Source organism: Marmota monax, unplaced genomic scaffold (assembly GCF_021218885.2).
Source record: "Marmota monax isolate L192 unplaced genomic scaffold, Marmota_monax_Labrador192_F-V1.1 WCK01_AAM20220418_F8-fsc00024, whole genome shotgun sequence".
NCBI classification, from domain to species: Eukaryota; Metazoa; Chordata; class Mammalia; order Rodentia; family Sciuridae; genus Marmota; species Marmota monax.
In genome coordinates, this window is record NW_026695224.1 from 30472390 (window position 1) to 30500186 (window position 27797).

Below are 27797 nucleotides of genomic sequence, written 5' to 3' on the forward strand. Positions count from 1 at the left end.
ATGGCGGCCTCGGAGGCGGCGGCGGCGGCGGGGCCCGCGGCTCTGGCGGCGGGCGCTCCTCCCGTCCCGGAGGCCGCGCGGGGAGCCGCCGCCGCCGCCTCGGGCCCGTGGGGGCCCCTGGGGTCCCGGCTGAGGGGCAGCCGGCCGCGGCCCTCAGCGGCGCGGCAGCAGCCCGCGGCCCCGGCGCCGCCCGCGCGCGAGCTGATCCAGCCGTCGGTGAGCGAGCTGTCGCGGGCGGTGCGGACCAACATCCTGTGCACCGTGCGCGGCTGCGGCAAGATCCTGCCCAACAGCCCGGCGCTCAACATGCACCTGGTCAAGAGCCACCGCCTCCAGGTGAGCGCCGCGCGGCGGCCCGACAAAGCGACCTGGGGCGCTGGGGTGGCCGCGCGGGGGCGGCGGCTCCCGGCTCCAGCCCCGGCGTTGCCTCGCGTGGCTTCGCCCTGCCGCGCCTGGCGAGGGCGCCTTGTCCGGGTTCTGTGGAAGAGAAACAGGTGCTGCCCGCTTGCTTTCCGCCTGCCGGCGATGCCGAGTGGGTCCTGCCCAGTTGTTAGAAAGCAGCTGCTGCAGGTTTGGCCCTAAGTGCCGTCACTTGCAAGTTTCTGCTTAGGAATGGGACCCCAGGGACTTCCCGTGGATTTCCGTTAGGAGGGCAACAGTGTAACGTGACAGGTCTGAGAAACCCACATTATGTAAAAGGGGGCGTGATTTTCAACCTTTGATGCACTCTATGGGAAGGCTATTAAAAATCCAGATGTCTAGCCCCACCCCAACCTATTAAGTCATAATTTCTGTCATTACTGTCATGCCAGCAGTGACATAATAGGAAAACGTAAGTCACTGTAAAGCAAGTTTGTGTATATGTAGCTTTCCAGCGGCTGAGTTGACTCGATTACCCAAGTGTTGCATGTTCTGAGCTTCAGGTAAATCCTCATAGGAAACCATCTTCGAACCCGACTTCTGATAAGATCAACAGGAATTCTGAGGTTGTAATCCGTAGTGGAAAAGATAAACGTGTTGTCTGGGAAAGGTGATCTCTTTTACACCAACAGAACCAAAGATATAACAGCGTTCTCTTGTGAAAATCTGTCAGGCAATGAGCACGGGGTATGCTGAGGAAGACCTGCAGGCAGGCTGTGGTGTTATACAGAAGAGTTGGGTTTCCCAGAATGATCTTCAATGTACTGTTTTCTCTTTCATACTAAATTTTACCTAAATCTGTCGTTCGTCGGGGATTCTCCAGCCTGATACCTACGTTCTTGACCCACCTTCAGTGTTGTCCCCTGGCTGGTAGACATAAGTATGTCTCTGAGCATAAAGCGAAGCTGCCAATTTGTCCAGGAACCTCTCTTGTGTTAACGAAATTACTCTAACCAGCATTTCTTAGCAATTTATATTTTTCTTTTCTCTGGATTTGCTGTTGGGAACTCTAACTTTCAAGATGTTGTTAAGCCTCTGTTTAACATAAATATACCACTTAGCCTTCAGGACTAGTTTGACAGTATGAGTAGGTTTATTTCTGATTATGTTTTTAAAATAATGTAAAGGTCAGAAATCCACAAGAGACCAGTACATAACATAAAATAGGCCTGAGAAAAAGTATGTTTGAACCAATACAGGTTTTGATAGTTAAACCTTCACATGGACTTAAGTATTTCAGAATACTAGTATCCTCCTTTGCTAGAAATTAGGTGAAGTCATTTGGTTTTCGTCATTCACTTTTCAGTTTTCTTTTATCTGAAGACAGCACAATATACTCAGGATCTCTTTCTGAACTTAAATGTAGAGCAGTGAAAGATGAACATTTCAAAGATTCCTTCAAAGTCACTGGATCAACCTTTTTAAGCAAGAATTAAACTCTGTTTCAGAACCATCATAATTTTTGTTTTTATTTTTTTCTTTTCAAACAGCTCACTTTGCTATATTCTTCTGCTGATTATTTGTTATAGTACTGGAGATTGAACCCAGGGCCTCATACATGCTAGGCAAGCACCAAGCTACATCCCCAGCACTTTTTATTTTGAGTCAGGGTCTCCCTCCAACTTGAGCTCCTGCTGCGCCTCCCAAGTGGCTGAGATTACAGGTGTGTGCTGCTCATTATCTTTCTAACCAGAGTGCCAGTAGCCCCTGGACATCCACTGTCTTGGTAGAAAGGAGTCGTTTTCTTTAATGAAAGTAGCCAATGTGACAAAATAGACATGTCTGTATTGTGGTGCCCCAGGGGGGCAAATCTATACCCTTAGCCTGATGACTGCCTGGAGAACTCTTCACACTTTATTCTTGATACTTGATGTTATCAAAGTCTTTGGGAGGAGAGAGAGGCAAGAGAGAAGCCTGGGGACTTGGGCTGGCCAGGAAGTTCTCTGTGGCTTTGAGGGTGTCCTCAATCAGGTACATGCAATCCCTTTCTGGTCTAAAGCTATTTCTAAGTATGTCTGATTGATCCACTTTCTTATATTCAGTGGAAATTTTCATTGTTTTGGTTACACTACTTGCATCATTCTGATTTCTTTCCTCTGTTTTTATTTCCCAGGTTATGATAATCTTTTGTTCCTACCCCATTCATTGTTGTATGGTTCTTATTTTAATATTCCTTTCATAATGTAAATGATTAACAAACCCTTCTGAAGGATGATGGGAAAGAATGGGGGAGTTGAATTGTAAGCTGGAAAGCATTTGCTGCTTTTTGGGTTTATGTGGGTTCTTAATCTCCATATTCTATGTCATTCCTTTAAGGAAATTTGAAGTATCCTAATCCAACCTTGCCTGCAGTGGGATCCATAGAGAAATGGGAGCTATGATGATTTGGGATGGAAGCTAAAGTGATCCAGAAAAAGGAAGAGTGGGAGTAAATAGGCCTTTCTTGACTGCTAGAGATTCTTTGTTCCTTGCGTTTAAGAACCTATTGTGGAGCAACATTATATTTTTAAAACATGGCCCAGAGGATATTATATTATGTTCAGTCTAGTGGTTTGCTTTTAATGTGCCAACTTGCTTTGTAGACAACATTTTGCAAAGACTACAGATTTTCACTTTAGAATAAGATGACAAAGCAAACTAGCTTCCTTCTTGGTTGCTTTCTGTAAAGGTGATCTGGTGCTGGACAGCATTTGCTACCGTCCTTACAGACCTTTCCCTTTATCCTCTACAACTATGTCCCTCCTTTTCCCTTTTCTTTTGTATGTATATTTTTCCATATTTTTAAAAACAATTGGTGATTGTTTTTAACATTTTTTTAGTTGTTAGTAAACCTTTATTTTATTTCCATATTGTTTTTGGATTGTTTCCTCTTGTAGATAATTTTTCAAATTCTGTCACTTAAAATATTTCTACGTGAAGTTTTTTTGTAGACTTTTTTTCGGTCATGCACATAAAAGATGCAGTACCATATCTGGTAAGTTTTATATAGATAAACACCGCTTTCTCACTGTGGTTCTTGTTTTGTTATGCTGTTTCCATTTCTCATTTCCCCAGCCTACCCAAGATCTTACTGTTTCAGGACCAGAATGGGAAGAAGGTTCAAAAACCGAGTGGACTACTGTGATGGGGGAGCTGAGGAGTTGGCCCCCATAGAGCTCAGGAGCATATACAGTGTTAGGTGATTACTGTGGCCTGTAAAATGGCAGGAAGAGTGGGAATAAATAGGCCTTTCTTGACTGCTAGAGATTCTTTGTACCTTGGGTTTAAGAACATATTATGGAGCAACATTATATTTTTATATAAATAGAATAAAAATATAATGTTGGGGTTATTGATATCCAATATGACTGTCTTTAGTGGCCTCATTGCCACAAGATATAGTTCTGGCTTAGGGGGCCACTTGAATATGTGTAGTACAGTGCCACAAGTTTATATTAGACATTTACTTTGTTCAGAATATTCCTAAATGCAACAGAAGACACAAGTAAATCCCTGCTCATGAAAAGGTTTATGAAATTATAATTACAGCTCAAGCATCCAAAATCTGAAATGCCTTGAAATCTGGTAAATTTTTGAGTACCAAAATAATGCTCAAAAATTTTATATTTTAGAACATTTTGGATTTTCAGATTAAGTATGCTCAATAGCTGGAGTGTATACAAATATTTAAAAATCTGAAACACTTTGATTCCAAAGCAATAAAAGAGTAATCAGAGAAGATAAAGGGACCTAGAAAGTGTGTAGTTAGGGACTTTGTCTGGACTTGGGTCATACTCTTAGGCTGTTAGAAATGTTTGGGTGAAGTAATGACATGATTAAAGCTGTATTTTGAGAGAGATGAATCTGGCAAAGTCTGAATGATAAAGACATATTTAGAGGTTAACAACACAGTCCAGAGTCAGAAGACTTCAACCAGGAATAGAGAGAAAGGAACATCTGGGAGGTGGAAATGGTGCTTGAAGAGGGTGAGTTTGTGGTGTGGACACAGGAGGGAGTTTGAAAGAAAAGGGTTGCTTTGCGCCTCTGAGGATGTATCAGGAGTTTTGAAGTGAGCCAGTCAGCAGTTTATGGAGCATGTGACAGCCTAGAAGCTGGAATATAAATGGTAAAAGATTTCCATAAAAACAAAACACTAGATGAATTGGTGAGTGAAATGAAGTTGGGGATGAGGGACAATGTCAGTTGTTATTAGAGCCAGCAGATTTGGTGTTCAGGAAAAGCAGGGGCAGTTAGACTTGACCAATTGAATAGCTAAAGTACCACTTTAGTTTATTGGTGTTGAGTTGGTTGGCATAATAAAGCAAAGAAGGAAAGGAAAGCCTCTGCCGCCAGTGGCCAGAGCCAACATTAATTGCTTTATTGTGCGGTGAACACTGTTCTAAGCCTTTCCGTGTGTTAGCTCAGTCCCCACAGCGACCCCCAAATGCACAGTGTTGTTACTCCCACTTTGTAGATAAGTAGACCAGCCAGTTTAATTTGCTCTAGTCACATAAAGTGGCCAGGTAGAGAGTTGAAATTACAGCAGGCCAGCTCCAGAACTTCCAGACGTACAGCTACATTGTAGTTCTTATCCCAGACTGCACACTGGGGTCATCCGGCAAGGTTATAAAACCAAATATGGGTTCCAATCCAGTTCCAAGACCAGAAAACCTGGGGCTGAGTCCAGGCACTGGTGGTTCTCAGGGCAGGGACCAGCCCCGCACCCACCCCCACCTCCAGTGCACTCATGCAGCAGGTGGCCTGCTGTCTTCTATAAGGAGGAAGATGGCTCCAAGAGGTGTGTTAAATTTCTGTCTTTAAAAGGCTTAGTCTGGTGGGCTGGGGATGTGGCTCAAGCGGTAGCGCGCTCGCCTGGCCCGGGTTCGATCCTCAGCACCACATACAAACAAAGATGTTGTGTCCGCCAAAAACTAAAAAAAAAAAAAAATTAATTAAAAAAAAAAGGCTTAGTCTGGGAAACAGGAACTATATTAAAAATGACAGCTCTTAAGGTAGCATAGGTGCTCTCTTGGAATTCTGAGAAAGATCTTCAGGGTGGTGACAGAACAAGAAACTGGACAGTCTAGAGCACTGAGCTGGGCTGGGCCCATGCTAATCCAGACACCTAAGCTACAGGTAATCCTGAGAAGCAGGTCCGCTCTGTTTTAGAAATGAGTAAACACTGGCTCAGAGGTTAACTACCTTCCCAAGATCACACTAGTCAGTAATGGAAACAGTACAAACCCAGCCCTCTCCAATGCCACGTGTGCACTTCTACCTGATTTCTATCTGAAGGTAGAAGAAGGGTATGGGGCTCAAATTGAACCTTCAAAGAATGAGACTCATCCAAGAATGGATATAGTGGGTCCAACTGGAGGTGGGCAAAGCATTAGGCTGAGTGGGACAGTGTTTGAGAAAGGGAACAGGAAGGGCATCAGCAAGTTCAAAAAGGCCAGCCTCAGCAACTTGGCAAGACCCTCTCCCAAAAAAGAAAAAGGGATGGGAATGTAGCTTGGTGGTAAAGCACCACTGGATTCAATCCCAGTGCCACCAAAAAAAAAAAAAAAAGGATTAAGTGAGGGGCTGGGGCTGTAGCTCAGTGGCAGAGCGCTTGCCTAGCATGCATGAGGCACTAGGTTCGATCCTCAGCACCACATAAAAACAAACAAATAAAATAAAGGCTTGCTGTCCATCTATAACTATACAAAATTAAAGGAAAAAAAAGGATTAAGTGAGTTGGTATGTAGACAGTGCTTAAAACTGAGCCTGAATCAACAGTTGTGTAAAGGTGTCAACTAGCTTTTTGGTACTTTAGGGGGCAGTGCAATGATCAGAGAAAAGACAAAATGCCATTGAATAGGGGGTCCCCAGGCCCTAGTCAAAGGAAGTTTTTTTTAGGGACTTAAGACAAGGAATCTTAGGGTAGAATAATAAAGAAGACCAAAGGTGACACCCCAATCTTGACTATGAGTAACTGTGTGAGTCCATTTGCAAAAGAGAAGCTAGCTGCAAGAATATGGATTTTAAGTTTCGAAGAGTTTTAAAAGGGATAGAGAGAAGTTAGGTTTATGTTTTATTTTTTTAAGAAAAAACAGTTGGGGAAAAATTTACAGATTTATTGAGAATAATAATTTACATGCCATAAAATATATTTAATTTAAATGAATAACTCAATTATTTTAGTAGATTTATGGATGTGTAAACCCATCACCACAATCCAATTTTAAAACATTTCCGCTCCCTAAAAAGAATGCTTGTGTCCATTTTCATATATTCCCTTATTTCTACAACCAGCCTGTTCTGTTGTGGGTTTTTTGAAAATAATTTTTTAATTTTCCTTTTGCAGGATGGCATAGTAAATCCAACAATAAGAAAAGATTTGAAAACCATACCAAAATTCTACTGTTGTCCAATTGAAGGATGCCCTAGAGGTCCTGACAGACCATTTTCTCAGTTTTCTCTCGTAAAACAGGTATTTCACTTAACATATTTCTCTGAGGATGATATACAGATGGTATAAACCTGGTATGCATTCTAATTACTTAGCAAACACTACCAGAGAATTGAGAATAAGCTCTTGCTAGAGCTGCTGCCCCTGTACCTCCCAAGTGGTAGGTACAAGGGTTGTGTGGGTGTAATTCCAGTGGACAGAAACGAGGCTTATCTTGGAAGGAACATTACCAGGAGTGGGTTGGAGAGGAAGAGAAGTATACCTCTCCATCAAAGAGCAAGAATATTTGTGCTCATAGTTCGCTTGGGTGAATCTGCTTCCAAGGGCTTAGGGCAAAGACACAAAGCCATTGTCCTCCCAGGGGAGTGAGAACCTGCAGAATCCAGGAGCAGCTATCTTAAGAGGAGGGAGGGGCCCAGCCACTAGGGAAAGAGGAATTTGGGCCTGGAAGAAGGCTCTGGAATGTTTCCTCAGGAACTGCTGCAGGGTGTCCAGAGGAGAGCATCTCAAAGACTTTTGTTTTCCCTGCCCTGCAGCACTTCTTTGTAGGTCAGTCTCAAGGCCAGTACCCTGGGATCCATTCCAAAGTAGTCTCCTCTGTGCATGAAGCTAAAGCCCAAAGAAGAGTCTGGTGATAAACTGCAGTTACCCTGTTCTTTTCTTGAGGGTGGACTGTTCTGTTTGTACCTGTGAAGTCACTGTTAAGCTGGGTGTGTTGATGTTCTCAGCACTTGGTGCCGTGGCTGTTTCTCACCCTCCTTCCTTCTTTGCTCTCTGTAGCACTTTATGAAAATGCATGCCGAGAAGAAGCATAAATGCAGCAAGTGCAGCAATTCCTATGGTACCGAGTGGGACTTGAAAAGGCACGCGGAGGACTGTGGCAAGACCTTCCAGTGCACATGCGGCTGTCCCTATGCCAGCAGAACGGCATTACAGTCTCACATCTACCGAACTGGTCACGAGATCCCTGCAGAACACAGGTAAAGAGCAAAGAAACAGTGGCACATAAGTCAGTAGCTGTGGGAGGAGTTTCATCTGAAACTTCCTGGACAAGGAGAGGAAAAGGAATGATGGACAAGCAATGTGACATCAAAGAAGGGAGCTTTTGGAAATGGCAGCAGTGCTGGCAAAGGATTGTATCTAGGCGTGGAATCTGACCCAGTTATTCCTCCTTTTTCTATTGCCAACTCTCTGAGGGTCTCTTACTATGCCCATTTGAAATCTCAATTTCCACCATCTTCTGGTAAGGAATATAAGATTGCTGAAGAGTAAGTTTTATCATGACTCTGTACTACCATATATTTTTCTTTATCTGTAGATGGACACAATGACTTTATTTTTATGTGGTATTGAGGGTCAAACACAGTGCCTCATGCGTGCTAGGTGAGCACTCTACCACTGAGCCACAACACCAACCCTGTACTTCTTTTTGAGGGGAGGGAAAACTAGGTCTTTAGAAATTTTTTAGTGGAACATCTTGCCAGTCAGTGATGCATGCCTGTAATCCCAGCAACTTGGGAGGCTGAAGCAGGAGAATCTCAAGTTCACAGCCTGCCTCAACAACTCAGCAAGTCTCAAAATAAAAATTAAAAAGGGCTGGGGAGGTAACTCAGTGGTAAAGTGCCCCTGGTTTCAATCCCTAGTACTCAAAAAAAAGTAAATTTCTATTTGTTATAATAGCTTCCAACTTTACGGATGATGAAACTTGTGTTATGTATACCTCTTTTGGCTTCCTTATGGTTAAATTCTAGTACTTACAGCATTAAAAAATATATATATATGCTTTCTTCTTCCCTATCTGCATGTTTCTGAACATCTGCCCCATAATAAGCCCCATTCCCAGAAGTTCAAGAAGGGAGTAGTCTTCTTTGGGTGGGGTCTGACCTCTGATAAGGGCAGTAGCATGTATTATTAAGACATAGTGTCATGGTCTAAGAAAGCTGCATTTTTCCCCCCAGTATTGAGGCTTGAATCCAGAGCCTTTCACGTGCTAGACTAGGATGTCCTCAAATTTGCAATAATCTCACCTAAGCCTCCCAAGTAGCTGGGATTACCTCACCCAGCTCAGAAAGCAGCATTTTAAAATTGTTTTCTTTTTGCTTTGTCATTGTCTTTAGGGATCCACCTAGTAAAAAAAGGAAAATGGAAAACTATCTACAAAACCAGAAGTTATCTAATAAGACCATGGAACCATTGAGCACTCAACCCCCTCCTCGACCAGATCCTCAAGAACTAGAAACTTCAGAAATAAAATTAGTAAATTCTTTTGAAGATTCTTGCAGCTCTAATGCCAGAAAACAGAGTGTCACAACACCTCCGAGATATCCTCAGAAGTTGCTTCTACCAAAGCCCAAAGTGGCTTTGGTTAAACTTCCGGTCATGCAGTTCTCTCCTGTGCCTGTCTTCGTGCCTACGGCCGACTCTTCGGCCCAGCCTGTGGTGTTAGGTATGGATCAGGGCTCCACTGCAGGTGCTGTGCACTTAGTGCCCTTGTCAGTAGGAACCCTGATCCTTGGCCTAGAGTCAGAGGCTTGTTCTCTTAAGGAGAGCCTACCTCTTTCAAAAATTATAAATCCTGTTGTTGAGCCAGTTAGTACCGGTGTTCAAGTGAACTTGGGTAAAAATCTGTCTAATCCTTTACAAGAACTAGGGAACACGTGTCAGAAGAACAGCATTTCTTCAATCAATGTACAGACGGATCTGTCCTATGCCTCACAAAACTTCCTACCTTCTGCACAGTGGGTTGGCCCTGATTCCTCTGTATCGTCTTGTTCTCAGACTGATCTGTCATTTGATTCTCAAGTGTCCCTTCCCATTAGTGTTCACACCCAGACGCTTCTGCCCAGCTCTAAGGTAACTTCATCTATTGCCGCTCAGACTGATGCATTTATGGACACTTGTTATCAGCCAGGTGGGATCTCCAGAGAAACCCAAACCAGTGGGATGCAAAGTCCCACACGTGGCCAGGTACAGATGGACCAAGCTGGAATGTGCAGAGACATTTTTGAGAGTGTCCATTCATCATACAGTGTCCCTGCAGACACTATTATAAGCAGCAGCTTAGTAGCAGAGACAGTAACTCGTGGTTTGTTACCTCAGAATGACCCTAAGACTTTAAATCAAGATATTGAGAAATCTGCACCCATTTTGAGCTTCAGTGCACAGAATAGTATGCTTCCTTCACAGAACATGACAGATAATCAGACCCAAACCATAGACTTATTAAGTGATTTAGAAAACATCTTGTCAAGTAATCTGCCCGATCAGACATTGGATAACCGTAGTCTTTTGTCTGACACAAACCCTGGGCCTGACACTCAGCTGCCATCTGGCTCAACCCAGAATCCTGGAATAGATTTTGATATTGAAGAGTTCTTCTCAGCTTCAAATATCCAGACTCAAACTGAAGAGAGTGAACTTAGCACCATGAACACTGAACCAGTCTTGGAATCACTGGACATAGAGACCCAAACTGACTTCTTACTTGCAGACACATCTGTCCAGCCCTACGGGTATAGGGGAAGTTCTCACTTCCTAGGCCTTGAGATGTTTGACACGCAAACGCAGACAGACTTAAACTTCTTTTTGGACAGTAGCCCTCATCTGCCCCTTGGCAGCATCCTGAAACACTCCAGCTTTTCCATGAGCACTGATTCATCAGACACAGAGACCCAAACTGAAGGAATCTCCGCTGCTAAAAACCTATCTGCCCTAGAGAGCAAAGTTCAGTTGAACAGTACAGAAACACAGACCATGAGTTCAGGTTTTGAAACCTTGGGGAGCTTGTTCTTTACCAGCAATGAAACTCAGACAGCAATGGATGACTTTCTTCTAGCTGATTTGGCCTGGAACACGATGGAATCTCAGTTCAGCTCTGTGGAAACTCAGACATGCGCCGAGCTGCACGCAGTCTCCAACTTCTAAAGGTGAAGTCCAGGTTGGATGGTGTTTATTATTTCCTTCCAGATTTAGATAATGGGAGCAGGGACAACAGTATTAACTCTGTTGAATGTAGCTGATGATGCAGTTGCTTAGATTCTTTGCAGTTCTTTGCCTTTTGTACTTGTAAACACAAATTTGTGTATAAATGTGAGTGTATTATAAAGTGTAAGATGTTGATCTAAAAATGATTGTTCTTGTGTTGCATACATTTGCCCTTTTATAGCTAGTCTTTCCATCTTTAAAACTATAGCTTGTTCCTATAAAACCAATACAGCCATTTAGCTGAAGCCAAGCTTGCAAGGTAGTAGAGTGCAAACTTACCAAATCTCCAAAATGTTTTAGCAAAGTGTAACATACTTAAATTGCACCTAAAATGTCTTCTAGAAAATGCTTCTGTGGTTGGAGACTCCTGTTGCTGCAGCTTCATCTGCTTTGCCATCTCTCTTCTGATTTGAAGACACCAAGGGAATTTACAGCTGTCTTCAGCTTTTGCAAGTTTCCATGTAGTCACTGCCATCCCTCCACTCATGAGCTATTACTGATGCTAACATGCGCGAACAGTCCTTTCCTCACAAGAGGTTTGTTGCTGTGAAATGATTACTGCCTAGAGAAAGGGCAGCAAGCACTTAGTGTAAATAGTGATTCTTCCAAGTACTACATCTAGACTATGGAGACACGGTTGTTAAATCATGCCTGTTAGTTCATCCTGGGGTGTGTGGTCCTGTGCTTTCATACCACCATCAATCCAGAAGCCTTCTGTGCCCAGATGTGTGGGAGTTTTCCCCATGTACCAGCAAGCAGCTCTGCAGCAGATGCCACTTGGGTGTCCTCTAATGCTCTTCAGTTCTGACACTATCTGGAGTCCAGGCCTCCAGAGTGTCTAACCCAGCACTTAAATTTTAGGGTTGCCACATTCTCCTCCCTGGGTTCAATTTATTCATGAGTGGCTGGCAGAACTCAGGGGAACATCATGTTTACTGGTTATTGCAAAGAATACAAATGAAGAAATGCTCAGGGTGAGGTATGTGGGAAGGAACTGGCTTCCATACCCTCACTAGGAGAGCCGTCTTCCAGGAATCCAAGTTTGACTATCTGGAAGCTCACTGAACCCAGTCCTTTTGGGCCTTTATTGAAACTTCAAGGGTATGATTGATGACATCACTGGCCATGATCAACTTAACTTTCAGCCTCTCTCCCCTCCCAGAAGGTAGAGGGTTAAGGCAGGGTAAGGCTGAAGATAATCCCACCCCTCTAATCATGTCTTTGCTGTGATGAGTCCTCATTGTAAAGCTACCTAGGGGCTGCTCATTAGCACACAAAAAAAATTGCTGGAAATAACAAGGATTTTAGGAGTTGTCTACTACCAGGGAGGAAGACCAAATATGAATATTACCACATCTATAAACACCCTTCCTGCACTCCACAGCAGACCAAAGTGGGGCACCAGAACTGCTTCCCACCGTGCACCTACAGGCTGCATCTGACTTGTCCTCAATGTTAAAGTAGGGAAAGAGGACACTACCCCTCAAACCCAGATTTCAAAACTTTACACTTCTGAGCTTGATAGGGCGAGAGTGCAATCTGCAATTATTTTAAAGTTACTTTTCCTTCCATCCACCACCCATCTTTTCCTTGAATAAAGAAACACAGGTCTAATAAATATATCATTTGTGTCTTGAGGCTAGCAATTACAGAATAAACTATCAAACTTGCTTCAGTAATCAAGAATATTTTCTACTTTGAGACAAGGACAGCATCAAGTATGCTTTGGGGGTTCTCTAGTTAGTAGATCCTGTTTTGTTTTGTTTGTTGATTTTTTTCTTGGAATTGGGAATTAAACCCAGGGGCATTTAACCACTGACATCCCCAGTCCTTTTTAGTTTTGCTTAGAGCCTCACTATGTTGCTGAGGTTGGCTTTTTTTTTTTGAACTTGAGATTTTCCTGCCTTAGCCTCCCAAGCTGCTGGGATTGCAGGTGTGTGCCACTGTGCCCAGCCTGAATTCTTAATTGTTGCCCAATTCTCAGGCAAGTGCAGCCTGTGTGTTTTCAAACTTTACCCAAAAATGCTCTGTTTTTTCTGTGGCACATGCTTGTGCTGCTGAAACCTAACTCCTCAAAATAGAACTTAAGAAGGAAACTAATGATTCATTAAAGTAAATTGATGGTGTTGGTAATAATGCTTATCCCATATGTCTGAAAGAGAATTGGTAATGGATTAATAACATATCCAAGCAGATGAACTAATACCTAGTAGATAACTTTGCTTTGGTCACAGTTGCCTATGAATATGAGTTTCAAAATGAACATAAAGCCTTAACTTAGATTTTCATTGTTTTAGAATCATCACTGCCTTAATGTTCAAACATCTATTTAAGTCGTCCTGATAAAGAAGAAATGCATGTTTGTTTATGGCTTTTTGTAAATACATATGCAGTGATCTATGGCTTTACTTCTGTTTGTGACGATGTTTGTTAATCCAGCCAATAGTTATTTACAAAAAGTGGAGCATGTGATTGTTCTTCATGTACAAGAACTGTTCCCCCGCAAAACCTTAGTTACCTGGATTGTCCTAAGATCATCTGTAAAAACTGAAATTCAATGATTAAAAGGAAGCTAGAATTCTTTTTGTGTGTGTTTTTTGACCTGCTCATGATACAACTTATTTTGTTGCTTTTTTTACAGACTCATTTCTAAAAGTGACATGATGAAGTAACTGTGCTGTTAGTTTCATTATTGTTTTACTTTTTTTGTTCATGAAAATAGACTAATAATTTTCCTTTTTAAATTTCAGGTGAATAATTTACCTAAAAATGGCAATCAATTACTACAATTCACACATTACCTGATGCTACCATTTTATAATGGTCTGCCTTTGTCTCTAGATAAGGTGGTTCTAGGCTTATGAGTAAAAACAAGAGGACTAGAATAATTATTTCTTTGCTCCATCACCAATTTACAGGAAAGCTGAACTATTGTGTATCTGACTGCTTTAGGTCACAGGAAAACAAAAATTTTGTAAACTTACCTGAAAGTCTAAAATTACTTTTTCATGTGAAGACACTGAACAGTATTAGTCTAGCTGTGAAATAACTTTTATTAATTCTGCCAAATAATGGGATTGTTTTCATTTAATCCTTTCTGGCCTCAATTTTAGAGATAGTAATTCAGCTCAAAACCGCTCATCAAAACCTGCTAATACTGATGGAGAGAACGCTTACTATCTGGTACATTAAAGGGCCTTAAGTTAACTTTAGGGACGTAGGGATAGTACGTGCAGTTTCATTTTCCTTTTATCTCACAATGTGTATGTTTGTTGTCACCACAAGTATGCTGAAGTGTGCCATTAATTAGATCTGATGCTAGGAGAAGACAACATATACCCTTTCATACTCTCAACATCTAAATGACTCCAATTGTTAAGTGATGTAAGTTTTAATCGAGTTCCTTCAGGAAGATGCTGGCTGGTAAAATATTCATATGACCAAAGAAAATGACTTCACTTTTGTAATGGTTAAATCCAAGGGATTCTCTGTTGTTGGGATTGTATTTATTATTAACAGATACACAATATATTTGTTTACGCACTAAGACAGGTTGAAAGAACACATGGAGAAGGTCCATAGTTCTCCAAACATTAACTAAAATGGGCTACATTTAAAAACAAGCATTTTTGGAAGGAGGAGAAGGTCAAATTGTATATAAATAAAAACAATGTCTATATAACACTTGAACTAGATTACCAGTATTCTTTCAAAACTTTAGACAACCTAGGGAAAATACTATAACTGCCTTACTAATAAATAACAAAAACATCTGTAACTTTGTTCTAAAAACACAAATTTCATAAGTTTGCCTATGAGGAACTTAATGCCATGGCCCCCTCCGTAATTTTTGGTATTTCACTCTGAAGAAAGTTAATGTTACAGGATACTCGGCTGCAAAAATTAAAAAAAAAAAAAAGAACAACAAAATAATTAAAATACGTTGTATTTTTATCAGCAAAATAAAATATTTCTGAAATTGAAAAAAATTAAATTAGTGACTTGTTATTATCAAATACAAGAGTTGGGCTGGAGTTGTGGCTCAGTGGTAGAGCGTTTGCCTAGCATGTGTAAGGCCCTAGGTTTGATTCTCAGCACTGTATATAAATAATTAAAATAAAGGTCTATTGACAACTAAAAAAATATTAAGAGGAAAAAAATTTTAAAAGTACAAGTGTTACTCCTTACAGGAGTGAGCTTTGTAGCATAGCATGATATGTGTAATTGTCCTGAGTTTCACATTTTCTTATTTCTGCTTACAGCATTTTACTCTCTGCTTTTTGGTGATCCATTGCTTTTTCCATGTCCTGGGAGCAATATTTGGTTTTATGAGTGCGTCTCAAACATGTTGCTGCTTAGGAATGAATTTGAAATTGATCCCTCTACTACTTTATCTTCTTTTTTCTTGAGCTGCAATAAGAAATTTAGTGACTTCAGAAAATGCAGTGTCCACGCTAAAATAAAAATTTGGCAGAAGTCAGTGCATCTGAATTAACCTCTCACAAACGGATATTTAACCATTAAAACTCTCCTCCGTAACTTAAAAAGCCTCCCAAGATCAAGAAACTTGAAAAGCCATCTAAACTCTTGGCAACCTGCTTTAACAATTATACCATCTTAGGTCATATCATGGAAATAATTTTTGTTTTATCTATATTTGAGAGTACTGTTAATGAATTGCAAGATACTGTTGATCCTTTTTTCTTTTGTACCTTTTTTTAGTAAGATGTGATGTATTTAAAAACCATTTAAATCACTCTTCTGTAACAAGGTATGTGCAAGAAACAGTTTGCTAAATAGCTACCACAATGATAAGTATCTTTCTGATTTCCTATTTTCCTGAAATTTAAAGAAATCAGTCCTGAGGATTTGAAGAAATAGACAAAGAAATTAAGACAGATTCGTGGACCAAGTTCTATGTTAGATTCTAGTTCTTGTCAGAGCACATGTAGATTAAAACAAGTGAGATTACAAAAAGTTCTGCTTTCAAAGTCATAGGACAGTCACAACCTTCCTGCACTGCTAACGTGACACCAAGAGTTTTAAAAAGTGGAAAAACTGTTCCATTTAAGAGACTCAGGGGAGAAAGGTGGCTTTCATGTATTCTTATGAAGCATATACTTGCCAGTGGTTACCGAGGTGTATCACATGCTTCTTAATATTTACACCTGTTCAGCACAAGCAGTCACCATGGAAAAGAATCTGTTGCTTAAACATTAAAGGATTCTGAATAATAGCATTAAACTAAATATATTAATAGAATTATCTTGAAAACCTTGCCAAAACAATCGTGCACATCATCCTGAAGGAGGGAGGCAGGGAGGCCCACAGCCGCTCCTGAAGTGGGCTCTACTCTTTCTTGAGAGACTGTTCTGAGAGAAAAGCAGACATGTGGTTGCTTCTATCTAAAGACCTGGACAAGACCATCAGAAAGGACCAGAACACAAGAGAGGGCACCTGTGCCTTTGGGGATGAGATGAGCGCGGTGTTGCCCAGCGTCCCTTCCCATTTTGATCAAGGCTTCTGCTTGCTCTGTGAGTAAGGTCATCAGAGAAGCTGCAGAAAACAGTGTGTTCTAGAATTGCTGATTCCCTAAAGCAGTGGTTCTCTGCTAGATGACTTGCCCTCAAGAGGCATTTGGTACTCTGGACATATTTCTGGTTGTCACAGCTGGGGTGCTACTGGCACCTAGTGGGTCAAGGCTGGGGACGCTGTTCCACATCTCTCAATGCACAGGACAGCCAACACAAAGAATGAACCAGCCCAAAATGATAATAGGGCCTAGGTTGAAAAGCCCTTCTCTTAAAGATGGCCAGTTGCTGGGGTGGGTGGAACTTGAAGTGTTCTATAAATGCAATTCAGTCCTCTAAGTTATGGTGCTCTTTAGAAAGTATGTGTTAATAGAGAAGGTTGAGATCAGTAGTATGTTTAAAAACCTCCTCAGGGATTTCACTATTTACAAATATTAAAATTCACTTAGTATTGTTTTTGTTTTTTCTCTCACAGGAAAGGCCAGGATTCACAACAAATCTGGGACAGAAAGAATTGTTCACCATTTTGAGTCTTTAATAAGGTTTGTGGGCAAGTCAACTGCACTAAAATGACCGAAAGAACCTCAGGTATTAATCCCCTCAAAGGGGCAAAAGCAGCAATGACCATTGACAGAGCCGGGGTGTAAAAAAAAAAAACCAAGCCTCCTAATAGTTCCCAGCTTTGGGGCAGTTTAGCTTGTAATGAAGAGCTCAGCCTCTGGGTCTGCTCCTGGCTCATGGGTTGCCTGGCAGACAGGAGAGTGTTCAAGCATGGAACAAAGGATGGTCCTTGGCTACTATGGGTCAAAAAGCCCCATTTCTTCCTTCCCTGGCTTGCTTTCAGTAACCCTGAAGCTACAACTGCAAGGCGGCACTGAACATGAGCCCCAGATGTGCAGCCTGAAGTTGTGCTTGCTTGGCCAGTGGGGCCAAAGTGAGATGACCTGGGCTCTGTGGTCTCTCTGGGCCCTGAAACTTCTGAACTTGGAGGAAGAGATTGAAAGCAAATTTGATTCTGGGTTCAAATCATTGTATAGCATGGTCTTTGAAGTAATGATTTGAATAAGATATGATTTAAAAGTAGTGAAGGTCTTCTAAAGTAGTCAAAGGCTTGTCCAAATATAGCCAGGCCTTATTCTCATTTATAGTCTTCCCATTGTCTTTCAAGAGTGGCACCTCAAGCCAGGTGTGGTGGCCCACTCCTGTAATCCTAGAAACGTGAAGCTGAAGCAGGAAGATCGCAGTTCAACTCCAGCCTTTGTAACTTAGTGAAACTGTCTCAAAAAATAAAAAGGACTGGGGCTGTGGCTCCATATTAGGGACTGCTCCTGAGTTCAATCCCCGGCACACCCCCCCCCCCCAAAAAAAAAAATAGTGATGCTCCACTGGGGCTGAAGCATAGGTAGCTCAGGGGTAGAACACTTGCCTAGCATTATGTGAGGTGCTGGGTTCCATCCCCAGAACTGCCAAAAAAAAGTCAACCTTGCCTCACCAGATCTCAGCAGCCACAGCAGGCCTCAACCCCCAGCTTGCCCATGAGTGACCTCAGGCTCTGTGGGAATCCTGTATGTGATGCTGCCAAAATTTCACTTGATGAGTTTGAAAGTTTCAAGAAATTTTTACTAATAACTAAAATTAACAGAACAAGGAATGACACACAAGCTCTGTTCTTGGTTTGGAGAGGACTAGAGGAACCAAACCTGAGAATGTCCCCTCAAGAGAGGCCACTGGCACCTGCATTATAACATTCTTCAGTTCTTAAAACACGGAGTGTCCCCTAGAAATTTGGTCAGCAATGCAGATCCCAATGGGAAGGTGTGTTCTATTCAACATTTTGCCTTTATCTAGCTAGACTGAGACAGCAAAGGACTAGTTTAGATGTCCTGAGCTAATCTGAACAAAAACTGGGCCAAGGCCTGGAGTGACTTCATCCCCAAAGAAACAAGATAAGCCTGGGCTGCAGAGAAGATTCTGAGGGGAAGTTATTAGGTTCTTGAATAACTTCCTGAGCCAAGAGACACCAAATGCAAAACATTCTTAATCTATTCACAAAGGAATCTTCTAGTCAATATTTTGTTAGACAAAATAATTATCTGTTCAGAAAGGATACCTGAAATCTTGTTGTTGTGGGCGGGTGCTGGAGATTGAATCCAGGGCCTCAAACATGTGAAGCATGCACTGTGCCAATGAGCCAGATAGATCCCTGTCCCTCAATAAATCATCAGTAGTTTTGAGCTTTTCCTTTGTTAAGACTGGCCCTCCTCTTAATTCTAAATTATTATATAGGACTCAGTGATAAAGCACATGCCTAGCATGCATGAGGCTCTGGGTTCAGTTCCTGACATCACACACAAAAAATGTACCTATACACACATTATACATATATATATCTACACATAAGTATAAATACATACACATACATAAAACACATACACTCCATATCATGTTTTCATAAAAATCTACAATATTTTTGGCACTGGGAATTGAGCCCCAGGGCACTCTACCACTGAGCTACATGCCCAGCCCTTTTTATTTTTTATTTTGAAACAGGGTCTCACAAAGTTACCCAGGCTGGCCCCAAACTTGAGATCCTCCTGCCTCAGCCTCCTAAGTCACTGGGATTACAAGTGTATGCCACTGCACCCAAATCTGTAGAATTATCTGAATGGAAAACTTTTTCCTAAAATTACAAAACCCCACTGTAACCTAGATTAGTGTTTTAAAACTGCCTTAAGATCTCAAATCCCAGCAACTCAGGAGGCTGAGACAGGAGGATTGCAAATTCAAAGCCAGCCTCAGCAACTCAGGAAGTCCCTGAGCAACTTAGCAAGACCCTGTCTCAAAATAAATAAAATGGGGATGCAGCTCAGTGGTTAAGTGTCCCTAGGGTCAATCCCTAGTACCATTTAAAAAAAATTTTTTTTTCAAAAGGTAAGTACACTAGGCTGAGCAGGTAAGGCCTCTGGACCCTCACTCCTGCTGGGGGTCACCATCTCCTATCACACGATTCCGACAGTTCTACATATTGAGCTTATTGACTAATCTGCTGCTTTAGAAAGGGGATTCTACAGTCACTGACTTAGAGGAGCAGATGCCAGAGCCACAAGGCCTAATACCCCACTGTCCAGAAACATGGGGAACGGGTCTCTTCAGGGGGACACAACCAAGCCTATGAGGAAGTGCAAATGACCTTCTAAGCATTTCTGGTGTCTCTTAAAAATCAACACAACAAAGCACATCAGGCTAACAGTCAACACGTTGCAAATGTTTACAAATACAATCATACACTGTTCACTCCATTCTTTAGGAGATGGAAAGTCCAGAATCCAGGCACAACCTGCCTTAAGCAAGTCAAGCTAGGTAATTCCAAAGGAGCTTCATGGTTATTCACATAAAAAATGGTTAGACCATTTGTCTACATAACATCACTTGTCATTAAAAATAAAACTTATTGATAATGTTTTATTTATATACAATCTCAAGAAATATGCACTGGGGTAAAATAAGAAAGCAAAGGCAGGATGGGGGAAAAGTAACAGCTTATTCCCTACATGTCTAGGGTTGAGGGTTCCCAAGCATCAGATGCAAGGTAAGGGAGGAGGAAGCAGGTCAGGGATGACAATGACTTTCTTTTTTAAATGGATAATTATTCTTAAACCTGCTCCTCAGACTGGATTTTGTACAACTCCGGCCAAAACATGATGCAAGGATATGATACCTTGGACACCAGGATCGTCACATGGACACAGGCTGAAATTTCCTATGAAAACAGAGCTTCAGATCTTTGTTACAAAGAAAATGAGTGGAGAAGATAATGCTAATTGAAGTTAGCCAACCCCCAAAAACAAATGCCAAATGTTTTCTCTGATATAAGAGGGCTGATTCATAGTAGGGTAGGGAGTAGGAGAGCATGGAGGAATGGACGAACTCTAGATAGGGCAGAGGGGAAGGAAGGGGGCAGGGGATTAGCAAGGATGGTGGAATGTGATGGACATCATTATCCAAAGTACATGCATGAAGACACGAATTGGTGTCAACATACTTTATATACAACCAGAGATATGAAAAATTGTGCTGTATATAATAAGAACTGTAATGCATTCTACCTTCATTTATTTTTTAAAAAAAATCAATTTAAAAAAAAGAAAATGAGGCAGTAGACAGATACTGACTGCTTATTCAAAAGATCAGAAAGCAATTTAATCTGAGCCAACCCAGGATAACTTAGCTTAAGGCACTGGGGTGGGACAGAACGAGTCCCTGCCAAATAGCTCTTGGGCTGGCACAGGGACAGTAGAGGGAGGCGCTTTGAATTGTCCGCCTTCCCCATGGCTTCCACTGGGCACAGAGAGGTAAAGTAGGTAGAGGTGGGGGCTGGTACTGCCAATTTTCATTTTATAAATGGATTAACAGCAGAAGTAGGTAACATGGGATTTTAGAGAATAAATCCAAACACGTTCAATTTCCTCTGGTTCTGCTACAAAAAGAAAAAAAAGGATGGCAATAGAAGAGGAGAAAGAATATGAGGGGAGGAGGAGATAGAGAGACAGACAAATGAATTTCAAGCAGTGATTATTTTAAGGACTTCTATTGTGACAAGTCAGAGGAATCTGTGAGTGGAAATGGGGATAACAACTCTGCTCACTGTGAGGGACGGCAAGAGGTGTCTTGGGAACATTTCGGTCTCCAGCATTCGGGGTCGATTTTCCTGCCTGGCCCCTGGAAGAACATGCTTTTGGGTGTTTCTGGGTGGTCTCAGCTCCTTGGCTCTGAATTTGGCTTTGTAGCTTTGCACTTCCTGTTTCTGCAAAAGCTGCAGGGTTGCAAGGTAGTGAACTGGGCTGGGGTTGGAAGGGCCCAGCGGGCTCTCCTCAGGTAGGAAAGGCCAATGCAGGCAGCACTGCTCAATATCAGCCAGCGGGGATGTCCAGAGCACTGGGGAAGGGAAAGGTGGCGTGTCGTGGACCTTCAGCTTGGCCACCTCAAGGGGTCTTTTCTCATCTTTCCCATCCACTGTTTTCAATCCACGTGCACAAGCCACACACTCATCCTTCTCCACACTCGGCACCTTGTCTTCCAGCTGCCAAGTCACGCTCTTACTCTTCTTACCCAGAATTTCCAAGCCGCTTGAGGGTGAAGGTTTTAGGGGAGGCAGAACTAGTAGGGCCTTGGAAGTCAAGGAGTCAGAGATGGAAAGCCCTCTGTTGGCACCTCCACTTAGATTCCCAGTGGCCTTGCCACTATTAGTCTCGAGGGTGGCCCAGTCTTCCACGCACCATATAAACTCCTTGATTTGCAGGCTTTTTTTTCCTCCATGAACATAGGAGGGAAAGCAAATTTTGTTAACCTCCCTGGACGTGGTGGTAGGACATTGACAGGACCCCTGACTCTGGAGGGTACTGTTCCTATTCTTCTCAAGGCCCCCCTCAGCCACAGCCCCTGCTTCCAATTTCCCGGTCTCTGTGGGAGGGCTGGCTTCCAGACTCCCTTGGGCAAGGCTGATGCAGAATAAGCAGCTGCTACTGGCACTTTCTCCTACCCTCGCCTTTTTTAGTTTCTTCCTTGGCCACATGCAGGCAGTTGGAGAAACCTTTCCCCAGCCTTTGACCTGCAAATAAACCAGCATGTTACTTCTCAAGCCAAATTACCCAACAAAGATGCCCCAATTTTAGCCACATCCCCCTTTTGGCAGTCTTATTTGAACCAATTTACCATTGAGCTACATTCTCAGCCCTTTTTATGTTTTTATTTTGAGACAGGGTCTCACTCAATTGCATAGGACCTCATTAAATTGCTGAAATTGATCTTGAACTTGCAATCCTCCTGCCTTGTCACTGGGATTACAGGTATTTCACCATGCCCAGCCCAATTTTATCTTAAAACTGACTCACCTCTAAAAAAAAAAAAAATCTTTCACTACCTATTTTGGCCTCACACTGAGCAATAATATTTATAATAGTATATGTTAATTCTAAATGCTAGCAATAGTATCTTTTAATACTAAAACAGTAGGCCATAATATTTGTAAATGGACACTTTGATAAGCAGACTATTTCTTTTCAGGTGTACATTAAATTCAGTACTAGTAGGATCCAAGTTTGAGGTTGGCCTCAGCAACTTAGCAAGACCCTCTCTCAAAATACTAATAAAAGGACTGGGGATGTACTCTGTGATAAAGCACCTCTTGGTTCAATTCCCAGTAATGATTTAAAAAAAAGAACTAATAAATAAACTGTTCATTTTTATTCCACTTCCAAGCATTTCTTACACTGGCAGTGTGTTTCCTAAATGTGAAGAAACACTGTTACCTGGATAAGCTGGAAGGATAGTAACAAGCAGAGGCCCATCCTGGGTGCACAAGAGCCCTGTGAGCCTACCTGTGCCCAAACCTCTAGTCCCCTGGCTAACCTAGCTAGAGAGATCTCTGTTAAAATAGGGGTACCACTATAAACCCAGTGACTCAGGAGGCTAAGGCAGGAGGATTCAAAGCTCAGCCTGGGCTACTGAGCAAGAACCTTAAGCAATGTAGTGGGATGCTGTCTTAAAAATAAGAAAAAGCCTGGGGCTAGGGTTGTGGCTCAGTAGTAGTAGAGTGTTTGCCTAGCATGTGTGAGGTACTGTGTTCAATTTTCAGCACCACATATAAATAAATTTAAAAAATAAAGATCCACTGACAACTAAACAATATTTTAAAAAAATAAGAAAGGCTGAGGATGCAGTCAGTGGTAAAGTGCCACTGGGTTCAATCCCCAGTATCAAAAAAATAAAAAAAGAAAGTGGGGTTTGCCAGGTAAAAAAATACAACCATATTTGCAATATACTTAATGCTAAATAAATTAAATGCTGTTTCTCTGAATTTCTCTGAAATTTCCTGAGTGTCCTGAATTTCTAGTTACTAAACCTGGCAACCTCACATTTAACCTTGGATTTGACCAGTCTCCTTTCAGTTTTAACTTTAGGATTCCACTCTTGATTCTAAGAACACATGAAGAACAAACACACAGGGTTCTACATAGAACCACAAGCACAGGCCCTCCAGGTCTCTTGGGGAGCTTAGCACAGTAGTGAGCAACAAGCCTGCCTTGCCCAATGACTGGCTGATGACTTCTGGCACATTATTTCACTTTTGGGGTATAGCTACTAAGAAGTTAATGAACAAATGTACTAGGAGCACTAAGTCCTGAGCTGGCCACATACTAAGTGGCCACAGACACCAAAGTGGCACTGCTCTTGTCACGAGTGATTCTGCCTCTGTTCCAAGGCTCCACAGTTCATCCACTGCATGTGCTGTGGGAACAGTCACCACTTTGGGGAAATGGCCTGCATGGAATACTGACATGACCCAGCGCAAGACAACACTCACGGCTTCTTCCCAGCCAGTGCCCATAACCAACTTGGTGGCTCTTTCGTCGTCTTCAAGCGTAATATCACTGATGTTGAGAAGAGAACACACATAATTCTTTTCACTCTTTCCATCTGGACAAGTGAAGGTTAGTTCAGTTTCTTCTGTGCTTTGAATTTCATTATTTTCATTATTTTCTAAATGAGTCTCACTTTCCTGACAGAGATCCATTACTGGGATGGTTGATAATAGTTTTTAACATCTTCCTGCAATTTGAAAATGCAGATTGCACTTAGTTTTCAATATTCATTTTTAAAGCAATTCAGTAACTCGGGTGAAATATCTTTTAGGTATTCAGGAAAAGTCTAAGGACAAATATTATAAAATCATCCATTGCCAACTACTGACATTATGAAAGATAAAACTAATTTTAATTAAATACTAATGAATGTAATTAAAGCTAAAGTTAGGAATGAAGAAAAGATGGCAGGAAAACCTTAGTACTAGCTGTCTCTTGTGATGGGGCAAAGAGTACATTACGATACATAGGTTCCAGCATCCTGATACTCCGCTCCACGCTGGTCCAAACAGTACTGTGCTGACTCTGAGAGAAGAGTATGATATGTGATTATCTACTCCTACCTGCCACCTCCTCCCTTTCCCCACATACTGGCTTGGGCATCCCTAAGCTTCTGAGGAAGCTGGCAAAGCAGTGTTCATTAAGTTCATTCCCCTTCCCAAACTTCTACCCATATGTCCCCACTCTACTAGTGCTAGTGAAGGAAAGAAGAAAGAAAGGCAAAACAAGTGTTGGAAAGGATATACAGAAATCAGGACCTTCATGCATTGCTGGTCGGGATGAAAAATTGTTTTTGAAAATGTTCAGAAAACAGTTTGACAACCCCTTACTAAGTGAAGCGAGATTATTATGAAACCCAACAATAGCTCAATGGTAAAGTTTATCCCACATGTGCAAGGCCCTGGGCTCAATCCCTAGCACTGAAGTTCTGACACATGCCACATGCTACAATATGGATGAACCTTGAAAACATCATGCTGAGTGAAAGAAGACAAATTCAAAAGGCCACATGTTGCATGAATCCAGTGATATAAATTATCCAGGATTAGATAAATTCACAGACAAAAAGATGAAGGTTGCTAGGGGAATGAGAAGCGGAGAAATTGGAAGTCAAGGGGCTTCTTTTTGGAGTCATAAAAATGTTCTAGAATTAGACAATGATGAGAGTTGCACAAGACTGAGTTACCAAAAACTACCTGTAAATGACGCCTTTTTAAAATTTTTTCAATCAAAATGTATTACAGGGGTGGGAGTGCAGTTCAGTGGTAGAACACTTCCTTACCATGCGCAAGGCCTTGGGTTCAATTCCCAGCAAAACACACACACACATACACACACACACACACACACACACACATCTGACAAAATGAATTACAGAATTTTTTTCACAGACTGACAGGACAAAGATATTCTCTTTGTTCTGCTAGTCACAAAAGAAAAAATGTATAGTCCTAGGAGCTGCTTATGTCATTTTAGTACATAAGGGACCAAATGGACTATCAGAGGAATCAGCCCGAGTAAGGCTGAAATGCAGAAGGAGAATAAAGAACTGGAAAGAAATCAAGCCAGCTGTGGCTTCTTCTTCTAAAGAAAGAAACATCTACTGAACCAACCTTCCATAAGGTAACAACTAAGACAATGAACAAAATGAAGAAAATAATCCCAAAGACACTAGAGAGTATGAAAAAGCAGGAGGACTCTGGAGGGGGTCTAGACTTGGAAAAAGGAAATGGGCTGAGTTCGTTTCATGTTTTCTGCAGGTTTTTGTCTGAAGATAGGCATTGTCTTGAAGAACCAAGGGACAGGGTTCAGGAAAACTAAAGCAAATGGAAAGGGAAGTGAGGGAAATTCTAGAAGGGAGAGAAATGTCCCTTCTAGAGTAGGGTATCTTTAAATTCTATGCAGAAATTCTGCTCAAAGCTCTGGCTGAGCCCTGAACTATATATACATGCACGGGTCAGATTCCAAGCAGCCCAGATAAGAACTGAACAGAAATTTCTGTTGATACCCTCCTGCAATATAAATGGAGTATACAGTTTAAGTCCAGCCAAAATAACTGCCAGATTTTTAAAAATTAACATTTCAGAGAAATATTATAAAATCCAGAGTTGCTACAGTGTATGCCCAAGACTTAGTCCAAAACAACAGGACACAGAGAGAAACAAAATGTGACTTCCCCTGAGATGACCCAGTTGTGGAAATTAGCAGACAGGATTGAGTGTATGGGAGCACACAGGCTGTTGGGGTTGGACACAGGGTCTGGCATGTGCTATTCATGTGCTTTTTCACTGAGCTAGCAGACAGGCTTTTAAAACAGTTACTGTGACTGTTTTCAAGGACATAAATGAAAATATATTCAAATTGTAAATGTAGTAGAGAAATGGAAACCATTTATTAAAAATAAAAACACAAAGCCCAGGTATAGTTGCTCATGCCTATAATCCCAGCAACTCGGAGGCCAAGGCAGGAGTATCACAAATTTGTGGTCAGCCTCAACAACTGAACAAGACTCTCAGCAACTTAGTAAGACCCTTTCTCAAATTTTTTAAAAATGAAAAAGGCAGGAGATGTAGTTCAGTGGTAAAGCAAAGCACCCCTGGTTCAACCACAATACTGGAAAAAAGAAAGGGGAAAGGGGAGGAAAGGAAAGAATAAAAGAAAATGAAAACACCAAATTTTAAAAATATAAAATTCAAAGAAAAATTAATAGCACATTATTAATGACAACCCTAAACATGACAGGAGTCAATAGAAATCTCGTAATGTGAAAAACACAAAGAGAAAGAGTTATAAAATAAACAGAGAGCCAGATGCAGTGGCTGGTTCTTAGGAGGTTCAAGCAGGAGGATCCGAAGTTCAAGGCCAGCCTGGGCAACTTAGTGTCTCAAAGTAAGAAGTAAAGAGTTAGGGATGTGACTCAGTGGTAAAGTGCCCCTGAATTAAAAAAAAAAAAGGTTTAAAATACATATAAATTGTATTTTAAGAGAACAGGGCAGAAATACTTTCTGAAAACATAACTTATGGCTGAAATTTTCCAAATATGTTAAAAGCTATTACAGACATAAGTTCCATGGATCCAAGAAGGATAAATACAAAGAAAACCATACCTAGCCACATGAGAGTCAAATTTCTGAAAAACCAAAGATAAAAAAATCCCCAAAATAGAGAAAAATTTCACATCACATACACGAAATAATAATACATGACTTCTAACTTCTCATCAAAAACAACAATGTATAACTAATTAAAACAAATTTTAAAAATTAAAAAAAAGTTTTAAAAATGGCAAAAGAAAATAAACAGGTCACACAAAACTCATAACCAGTGAAAATACCCTAAAGAATGAAAACACTGTCAGAAGCTGGGGCTGTGGCTCAGTGGTAGAACACAGGCCTAGCATATGTGAAGCACTGGATTTGACCCCCAGCACCACAGAAAAATAAAATAAAGGTGAAAAAAAAAGTCTAAAAGAAAAAAGAATGAAGGGAATATCAGGCACAGTAGCACACAACTAGTAATCTCAACTATTCAAGAGGCTGAGGCAGGAGGATTCCAAGTTTGAGATCAACCTGGGCAACTTGGCAAAACCCTACCTCAAAATAAAAATTTAAAAAAGGGCTGAGGTTACTCCTGGGTTCAATCCCCCATGCCTCTAGTGGAGGTAAAAAAAAAGAGGAGGCAAAATACACATTTCTGGATAAACAAAAAACAGAGAATTAGTTTCAAGAAGCAAACTTACACTATAAGAAATGCTAACGGAAGCTCATTAGGCTGAACAGAATTGTAATATTATGTGAAATTCTTGAAGGAATAAAGAAAGCCAGAAATCACAAATACATGGGAAAACACAGAAGGCTCTTTTTCCTCTTAATTTCTTCAAAATACATTTGACTATTTAAGTCAAAATTTAAAACTTCCTATTATAGGATTTATGATGTAAACAGCTATAATTCATAAAACAAAGGATGGTAGTGGGAAACAAATACAATTTCAAGGATTTTATATGTTGCA

At 41.3% G+C, this 27797-nt stretch overlaps 2 protein-coding genes across 4 annotated transcripts in view; one reads left to right on the forward strand and one right to left on the reverse strand.

Annotated features, from left to right (window-relative positions):
* Nucleotides 1-13417, forward strand: Atmin (ATM interactor). 3 transcript variants are annotated; one of them, XM_046434357.2, is made up of 5 exons: nucleotides 1-336; nucleotides 6746-6871; nucleotides 7631-7830; nucleotides 8968-10787; nucleotides 11177-13417. In XM_046434357.2, the coding sequence occupies exons 1-4, from the start codon at nucleotides 1-3 to the stop codon at nucleotides 10772-10774; spliced, it is 2469 nt and encodes an 822-aa protein (XP_046290313.1). In that variant the 3' UTR covers nucleotides 10775-10787; nucleotides 11177-13417. The 3 variants fall into 3 exon arrangements, with proteins under 3 accessions (XP_046290313.1, XP_046290312.1, XP_046290310.1); XM_046434356.2 differs by having other exon boundaries at nucleotides 8968-10776; XM_046434354.2 differs by having other exon boundaries at nucleotides 8968-13417.
* CUNH16orf46 (chromosome unknown C16orf46 homolog) overlaps nucleotides 12693-27797 on the reverse strand; it is a 27144-nt gene continuing 12039 nt past the window's right edge. The window contains exons 3-4 of the mRNA XM_058575788.1: nucleotides 23729-23973; nucleotides 12693-21973 (exon numbers count right to left, since the gene is read on the reverse strand). Of these exons, the coding sequence (XP_058431771.1) occupies nucleotides 20966-21973; nucleotides 23729-23938 (1218 nt within the window). The 5' untranslated portion in view covers nucleotides 23939-23973 and the 3' untranslated portion in view covers nucleotides 12693-20965. The remainder of the gene's footprint in view (nucleotides 21974-23728; nucleotides 23974-27797) is intronic.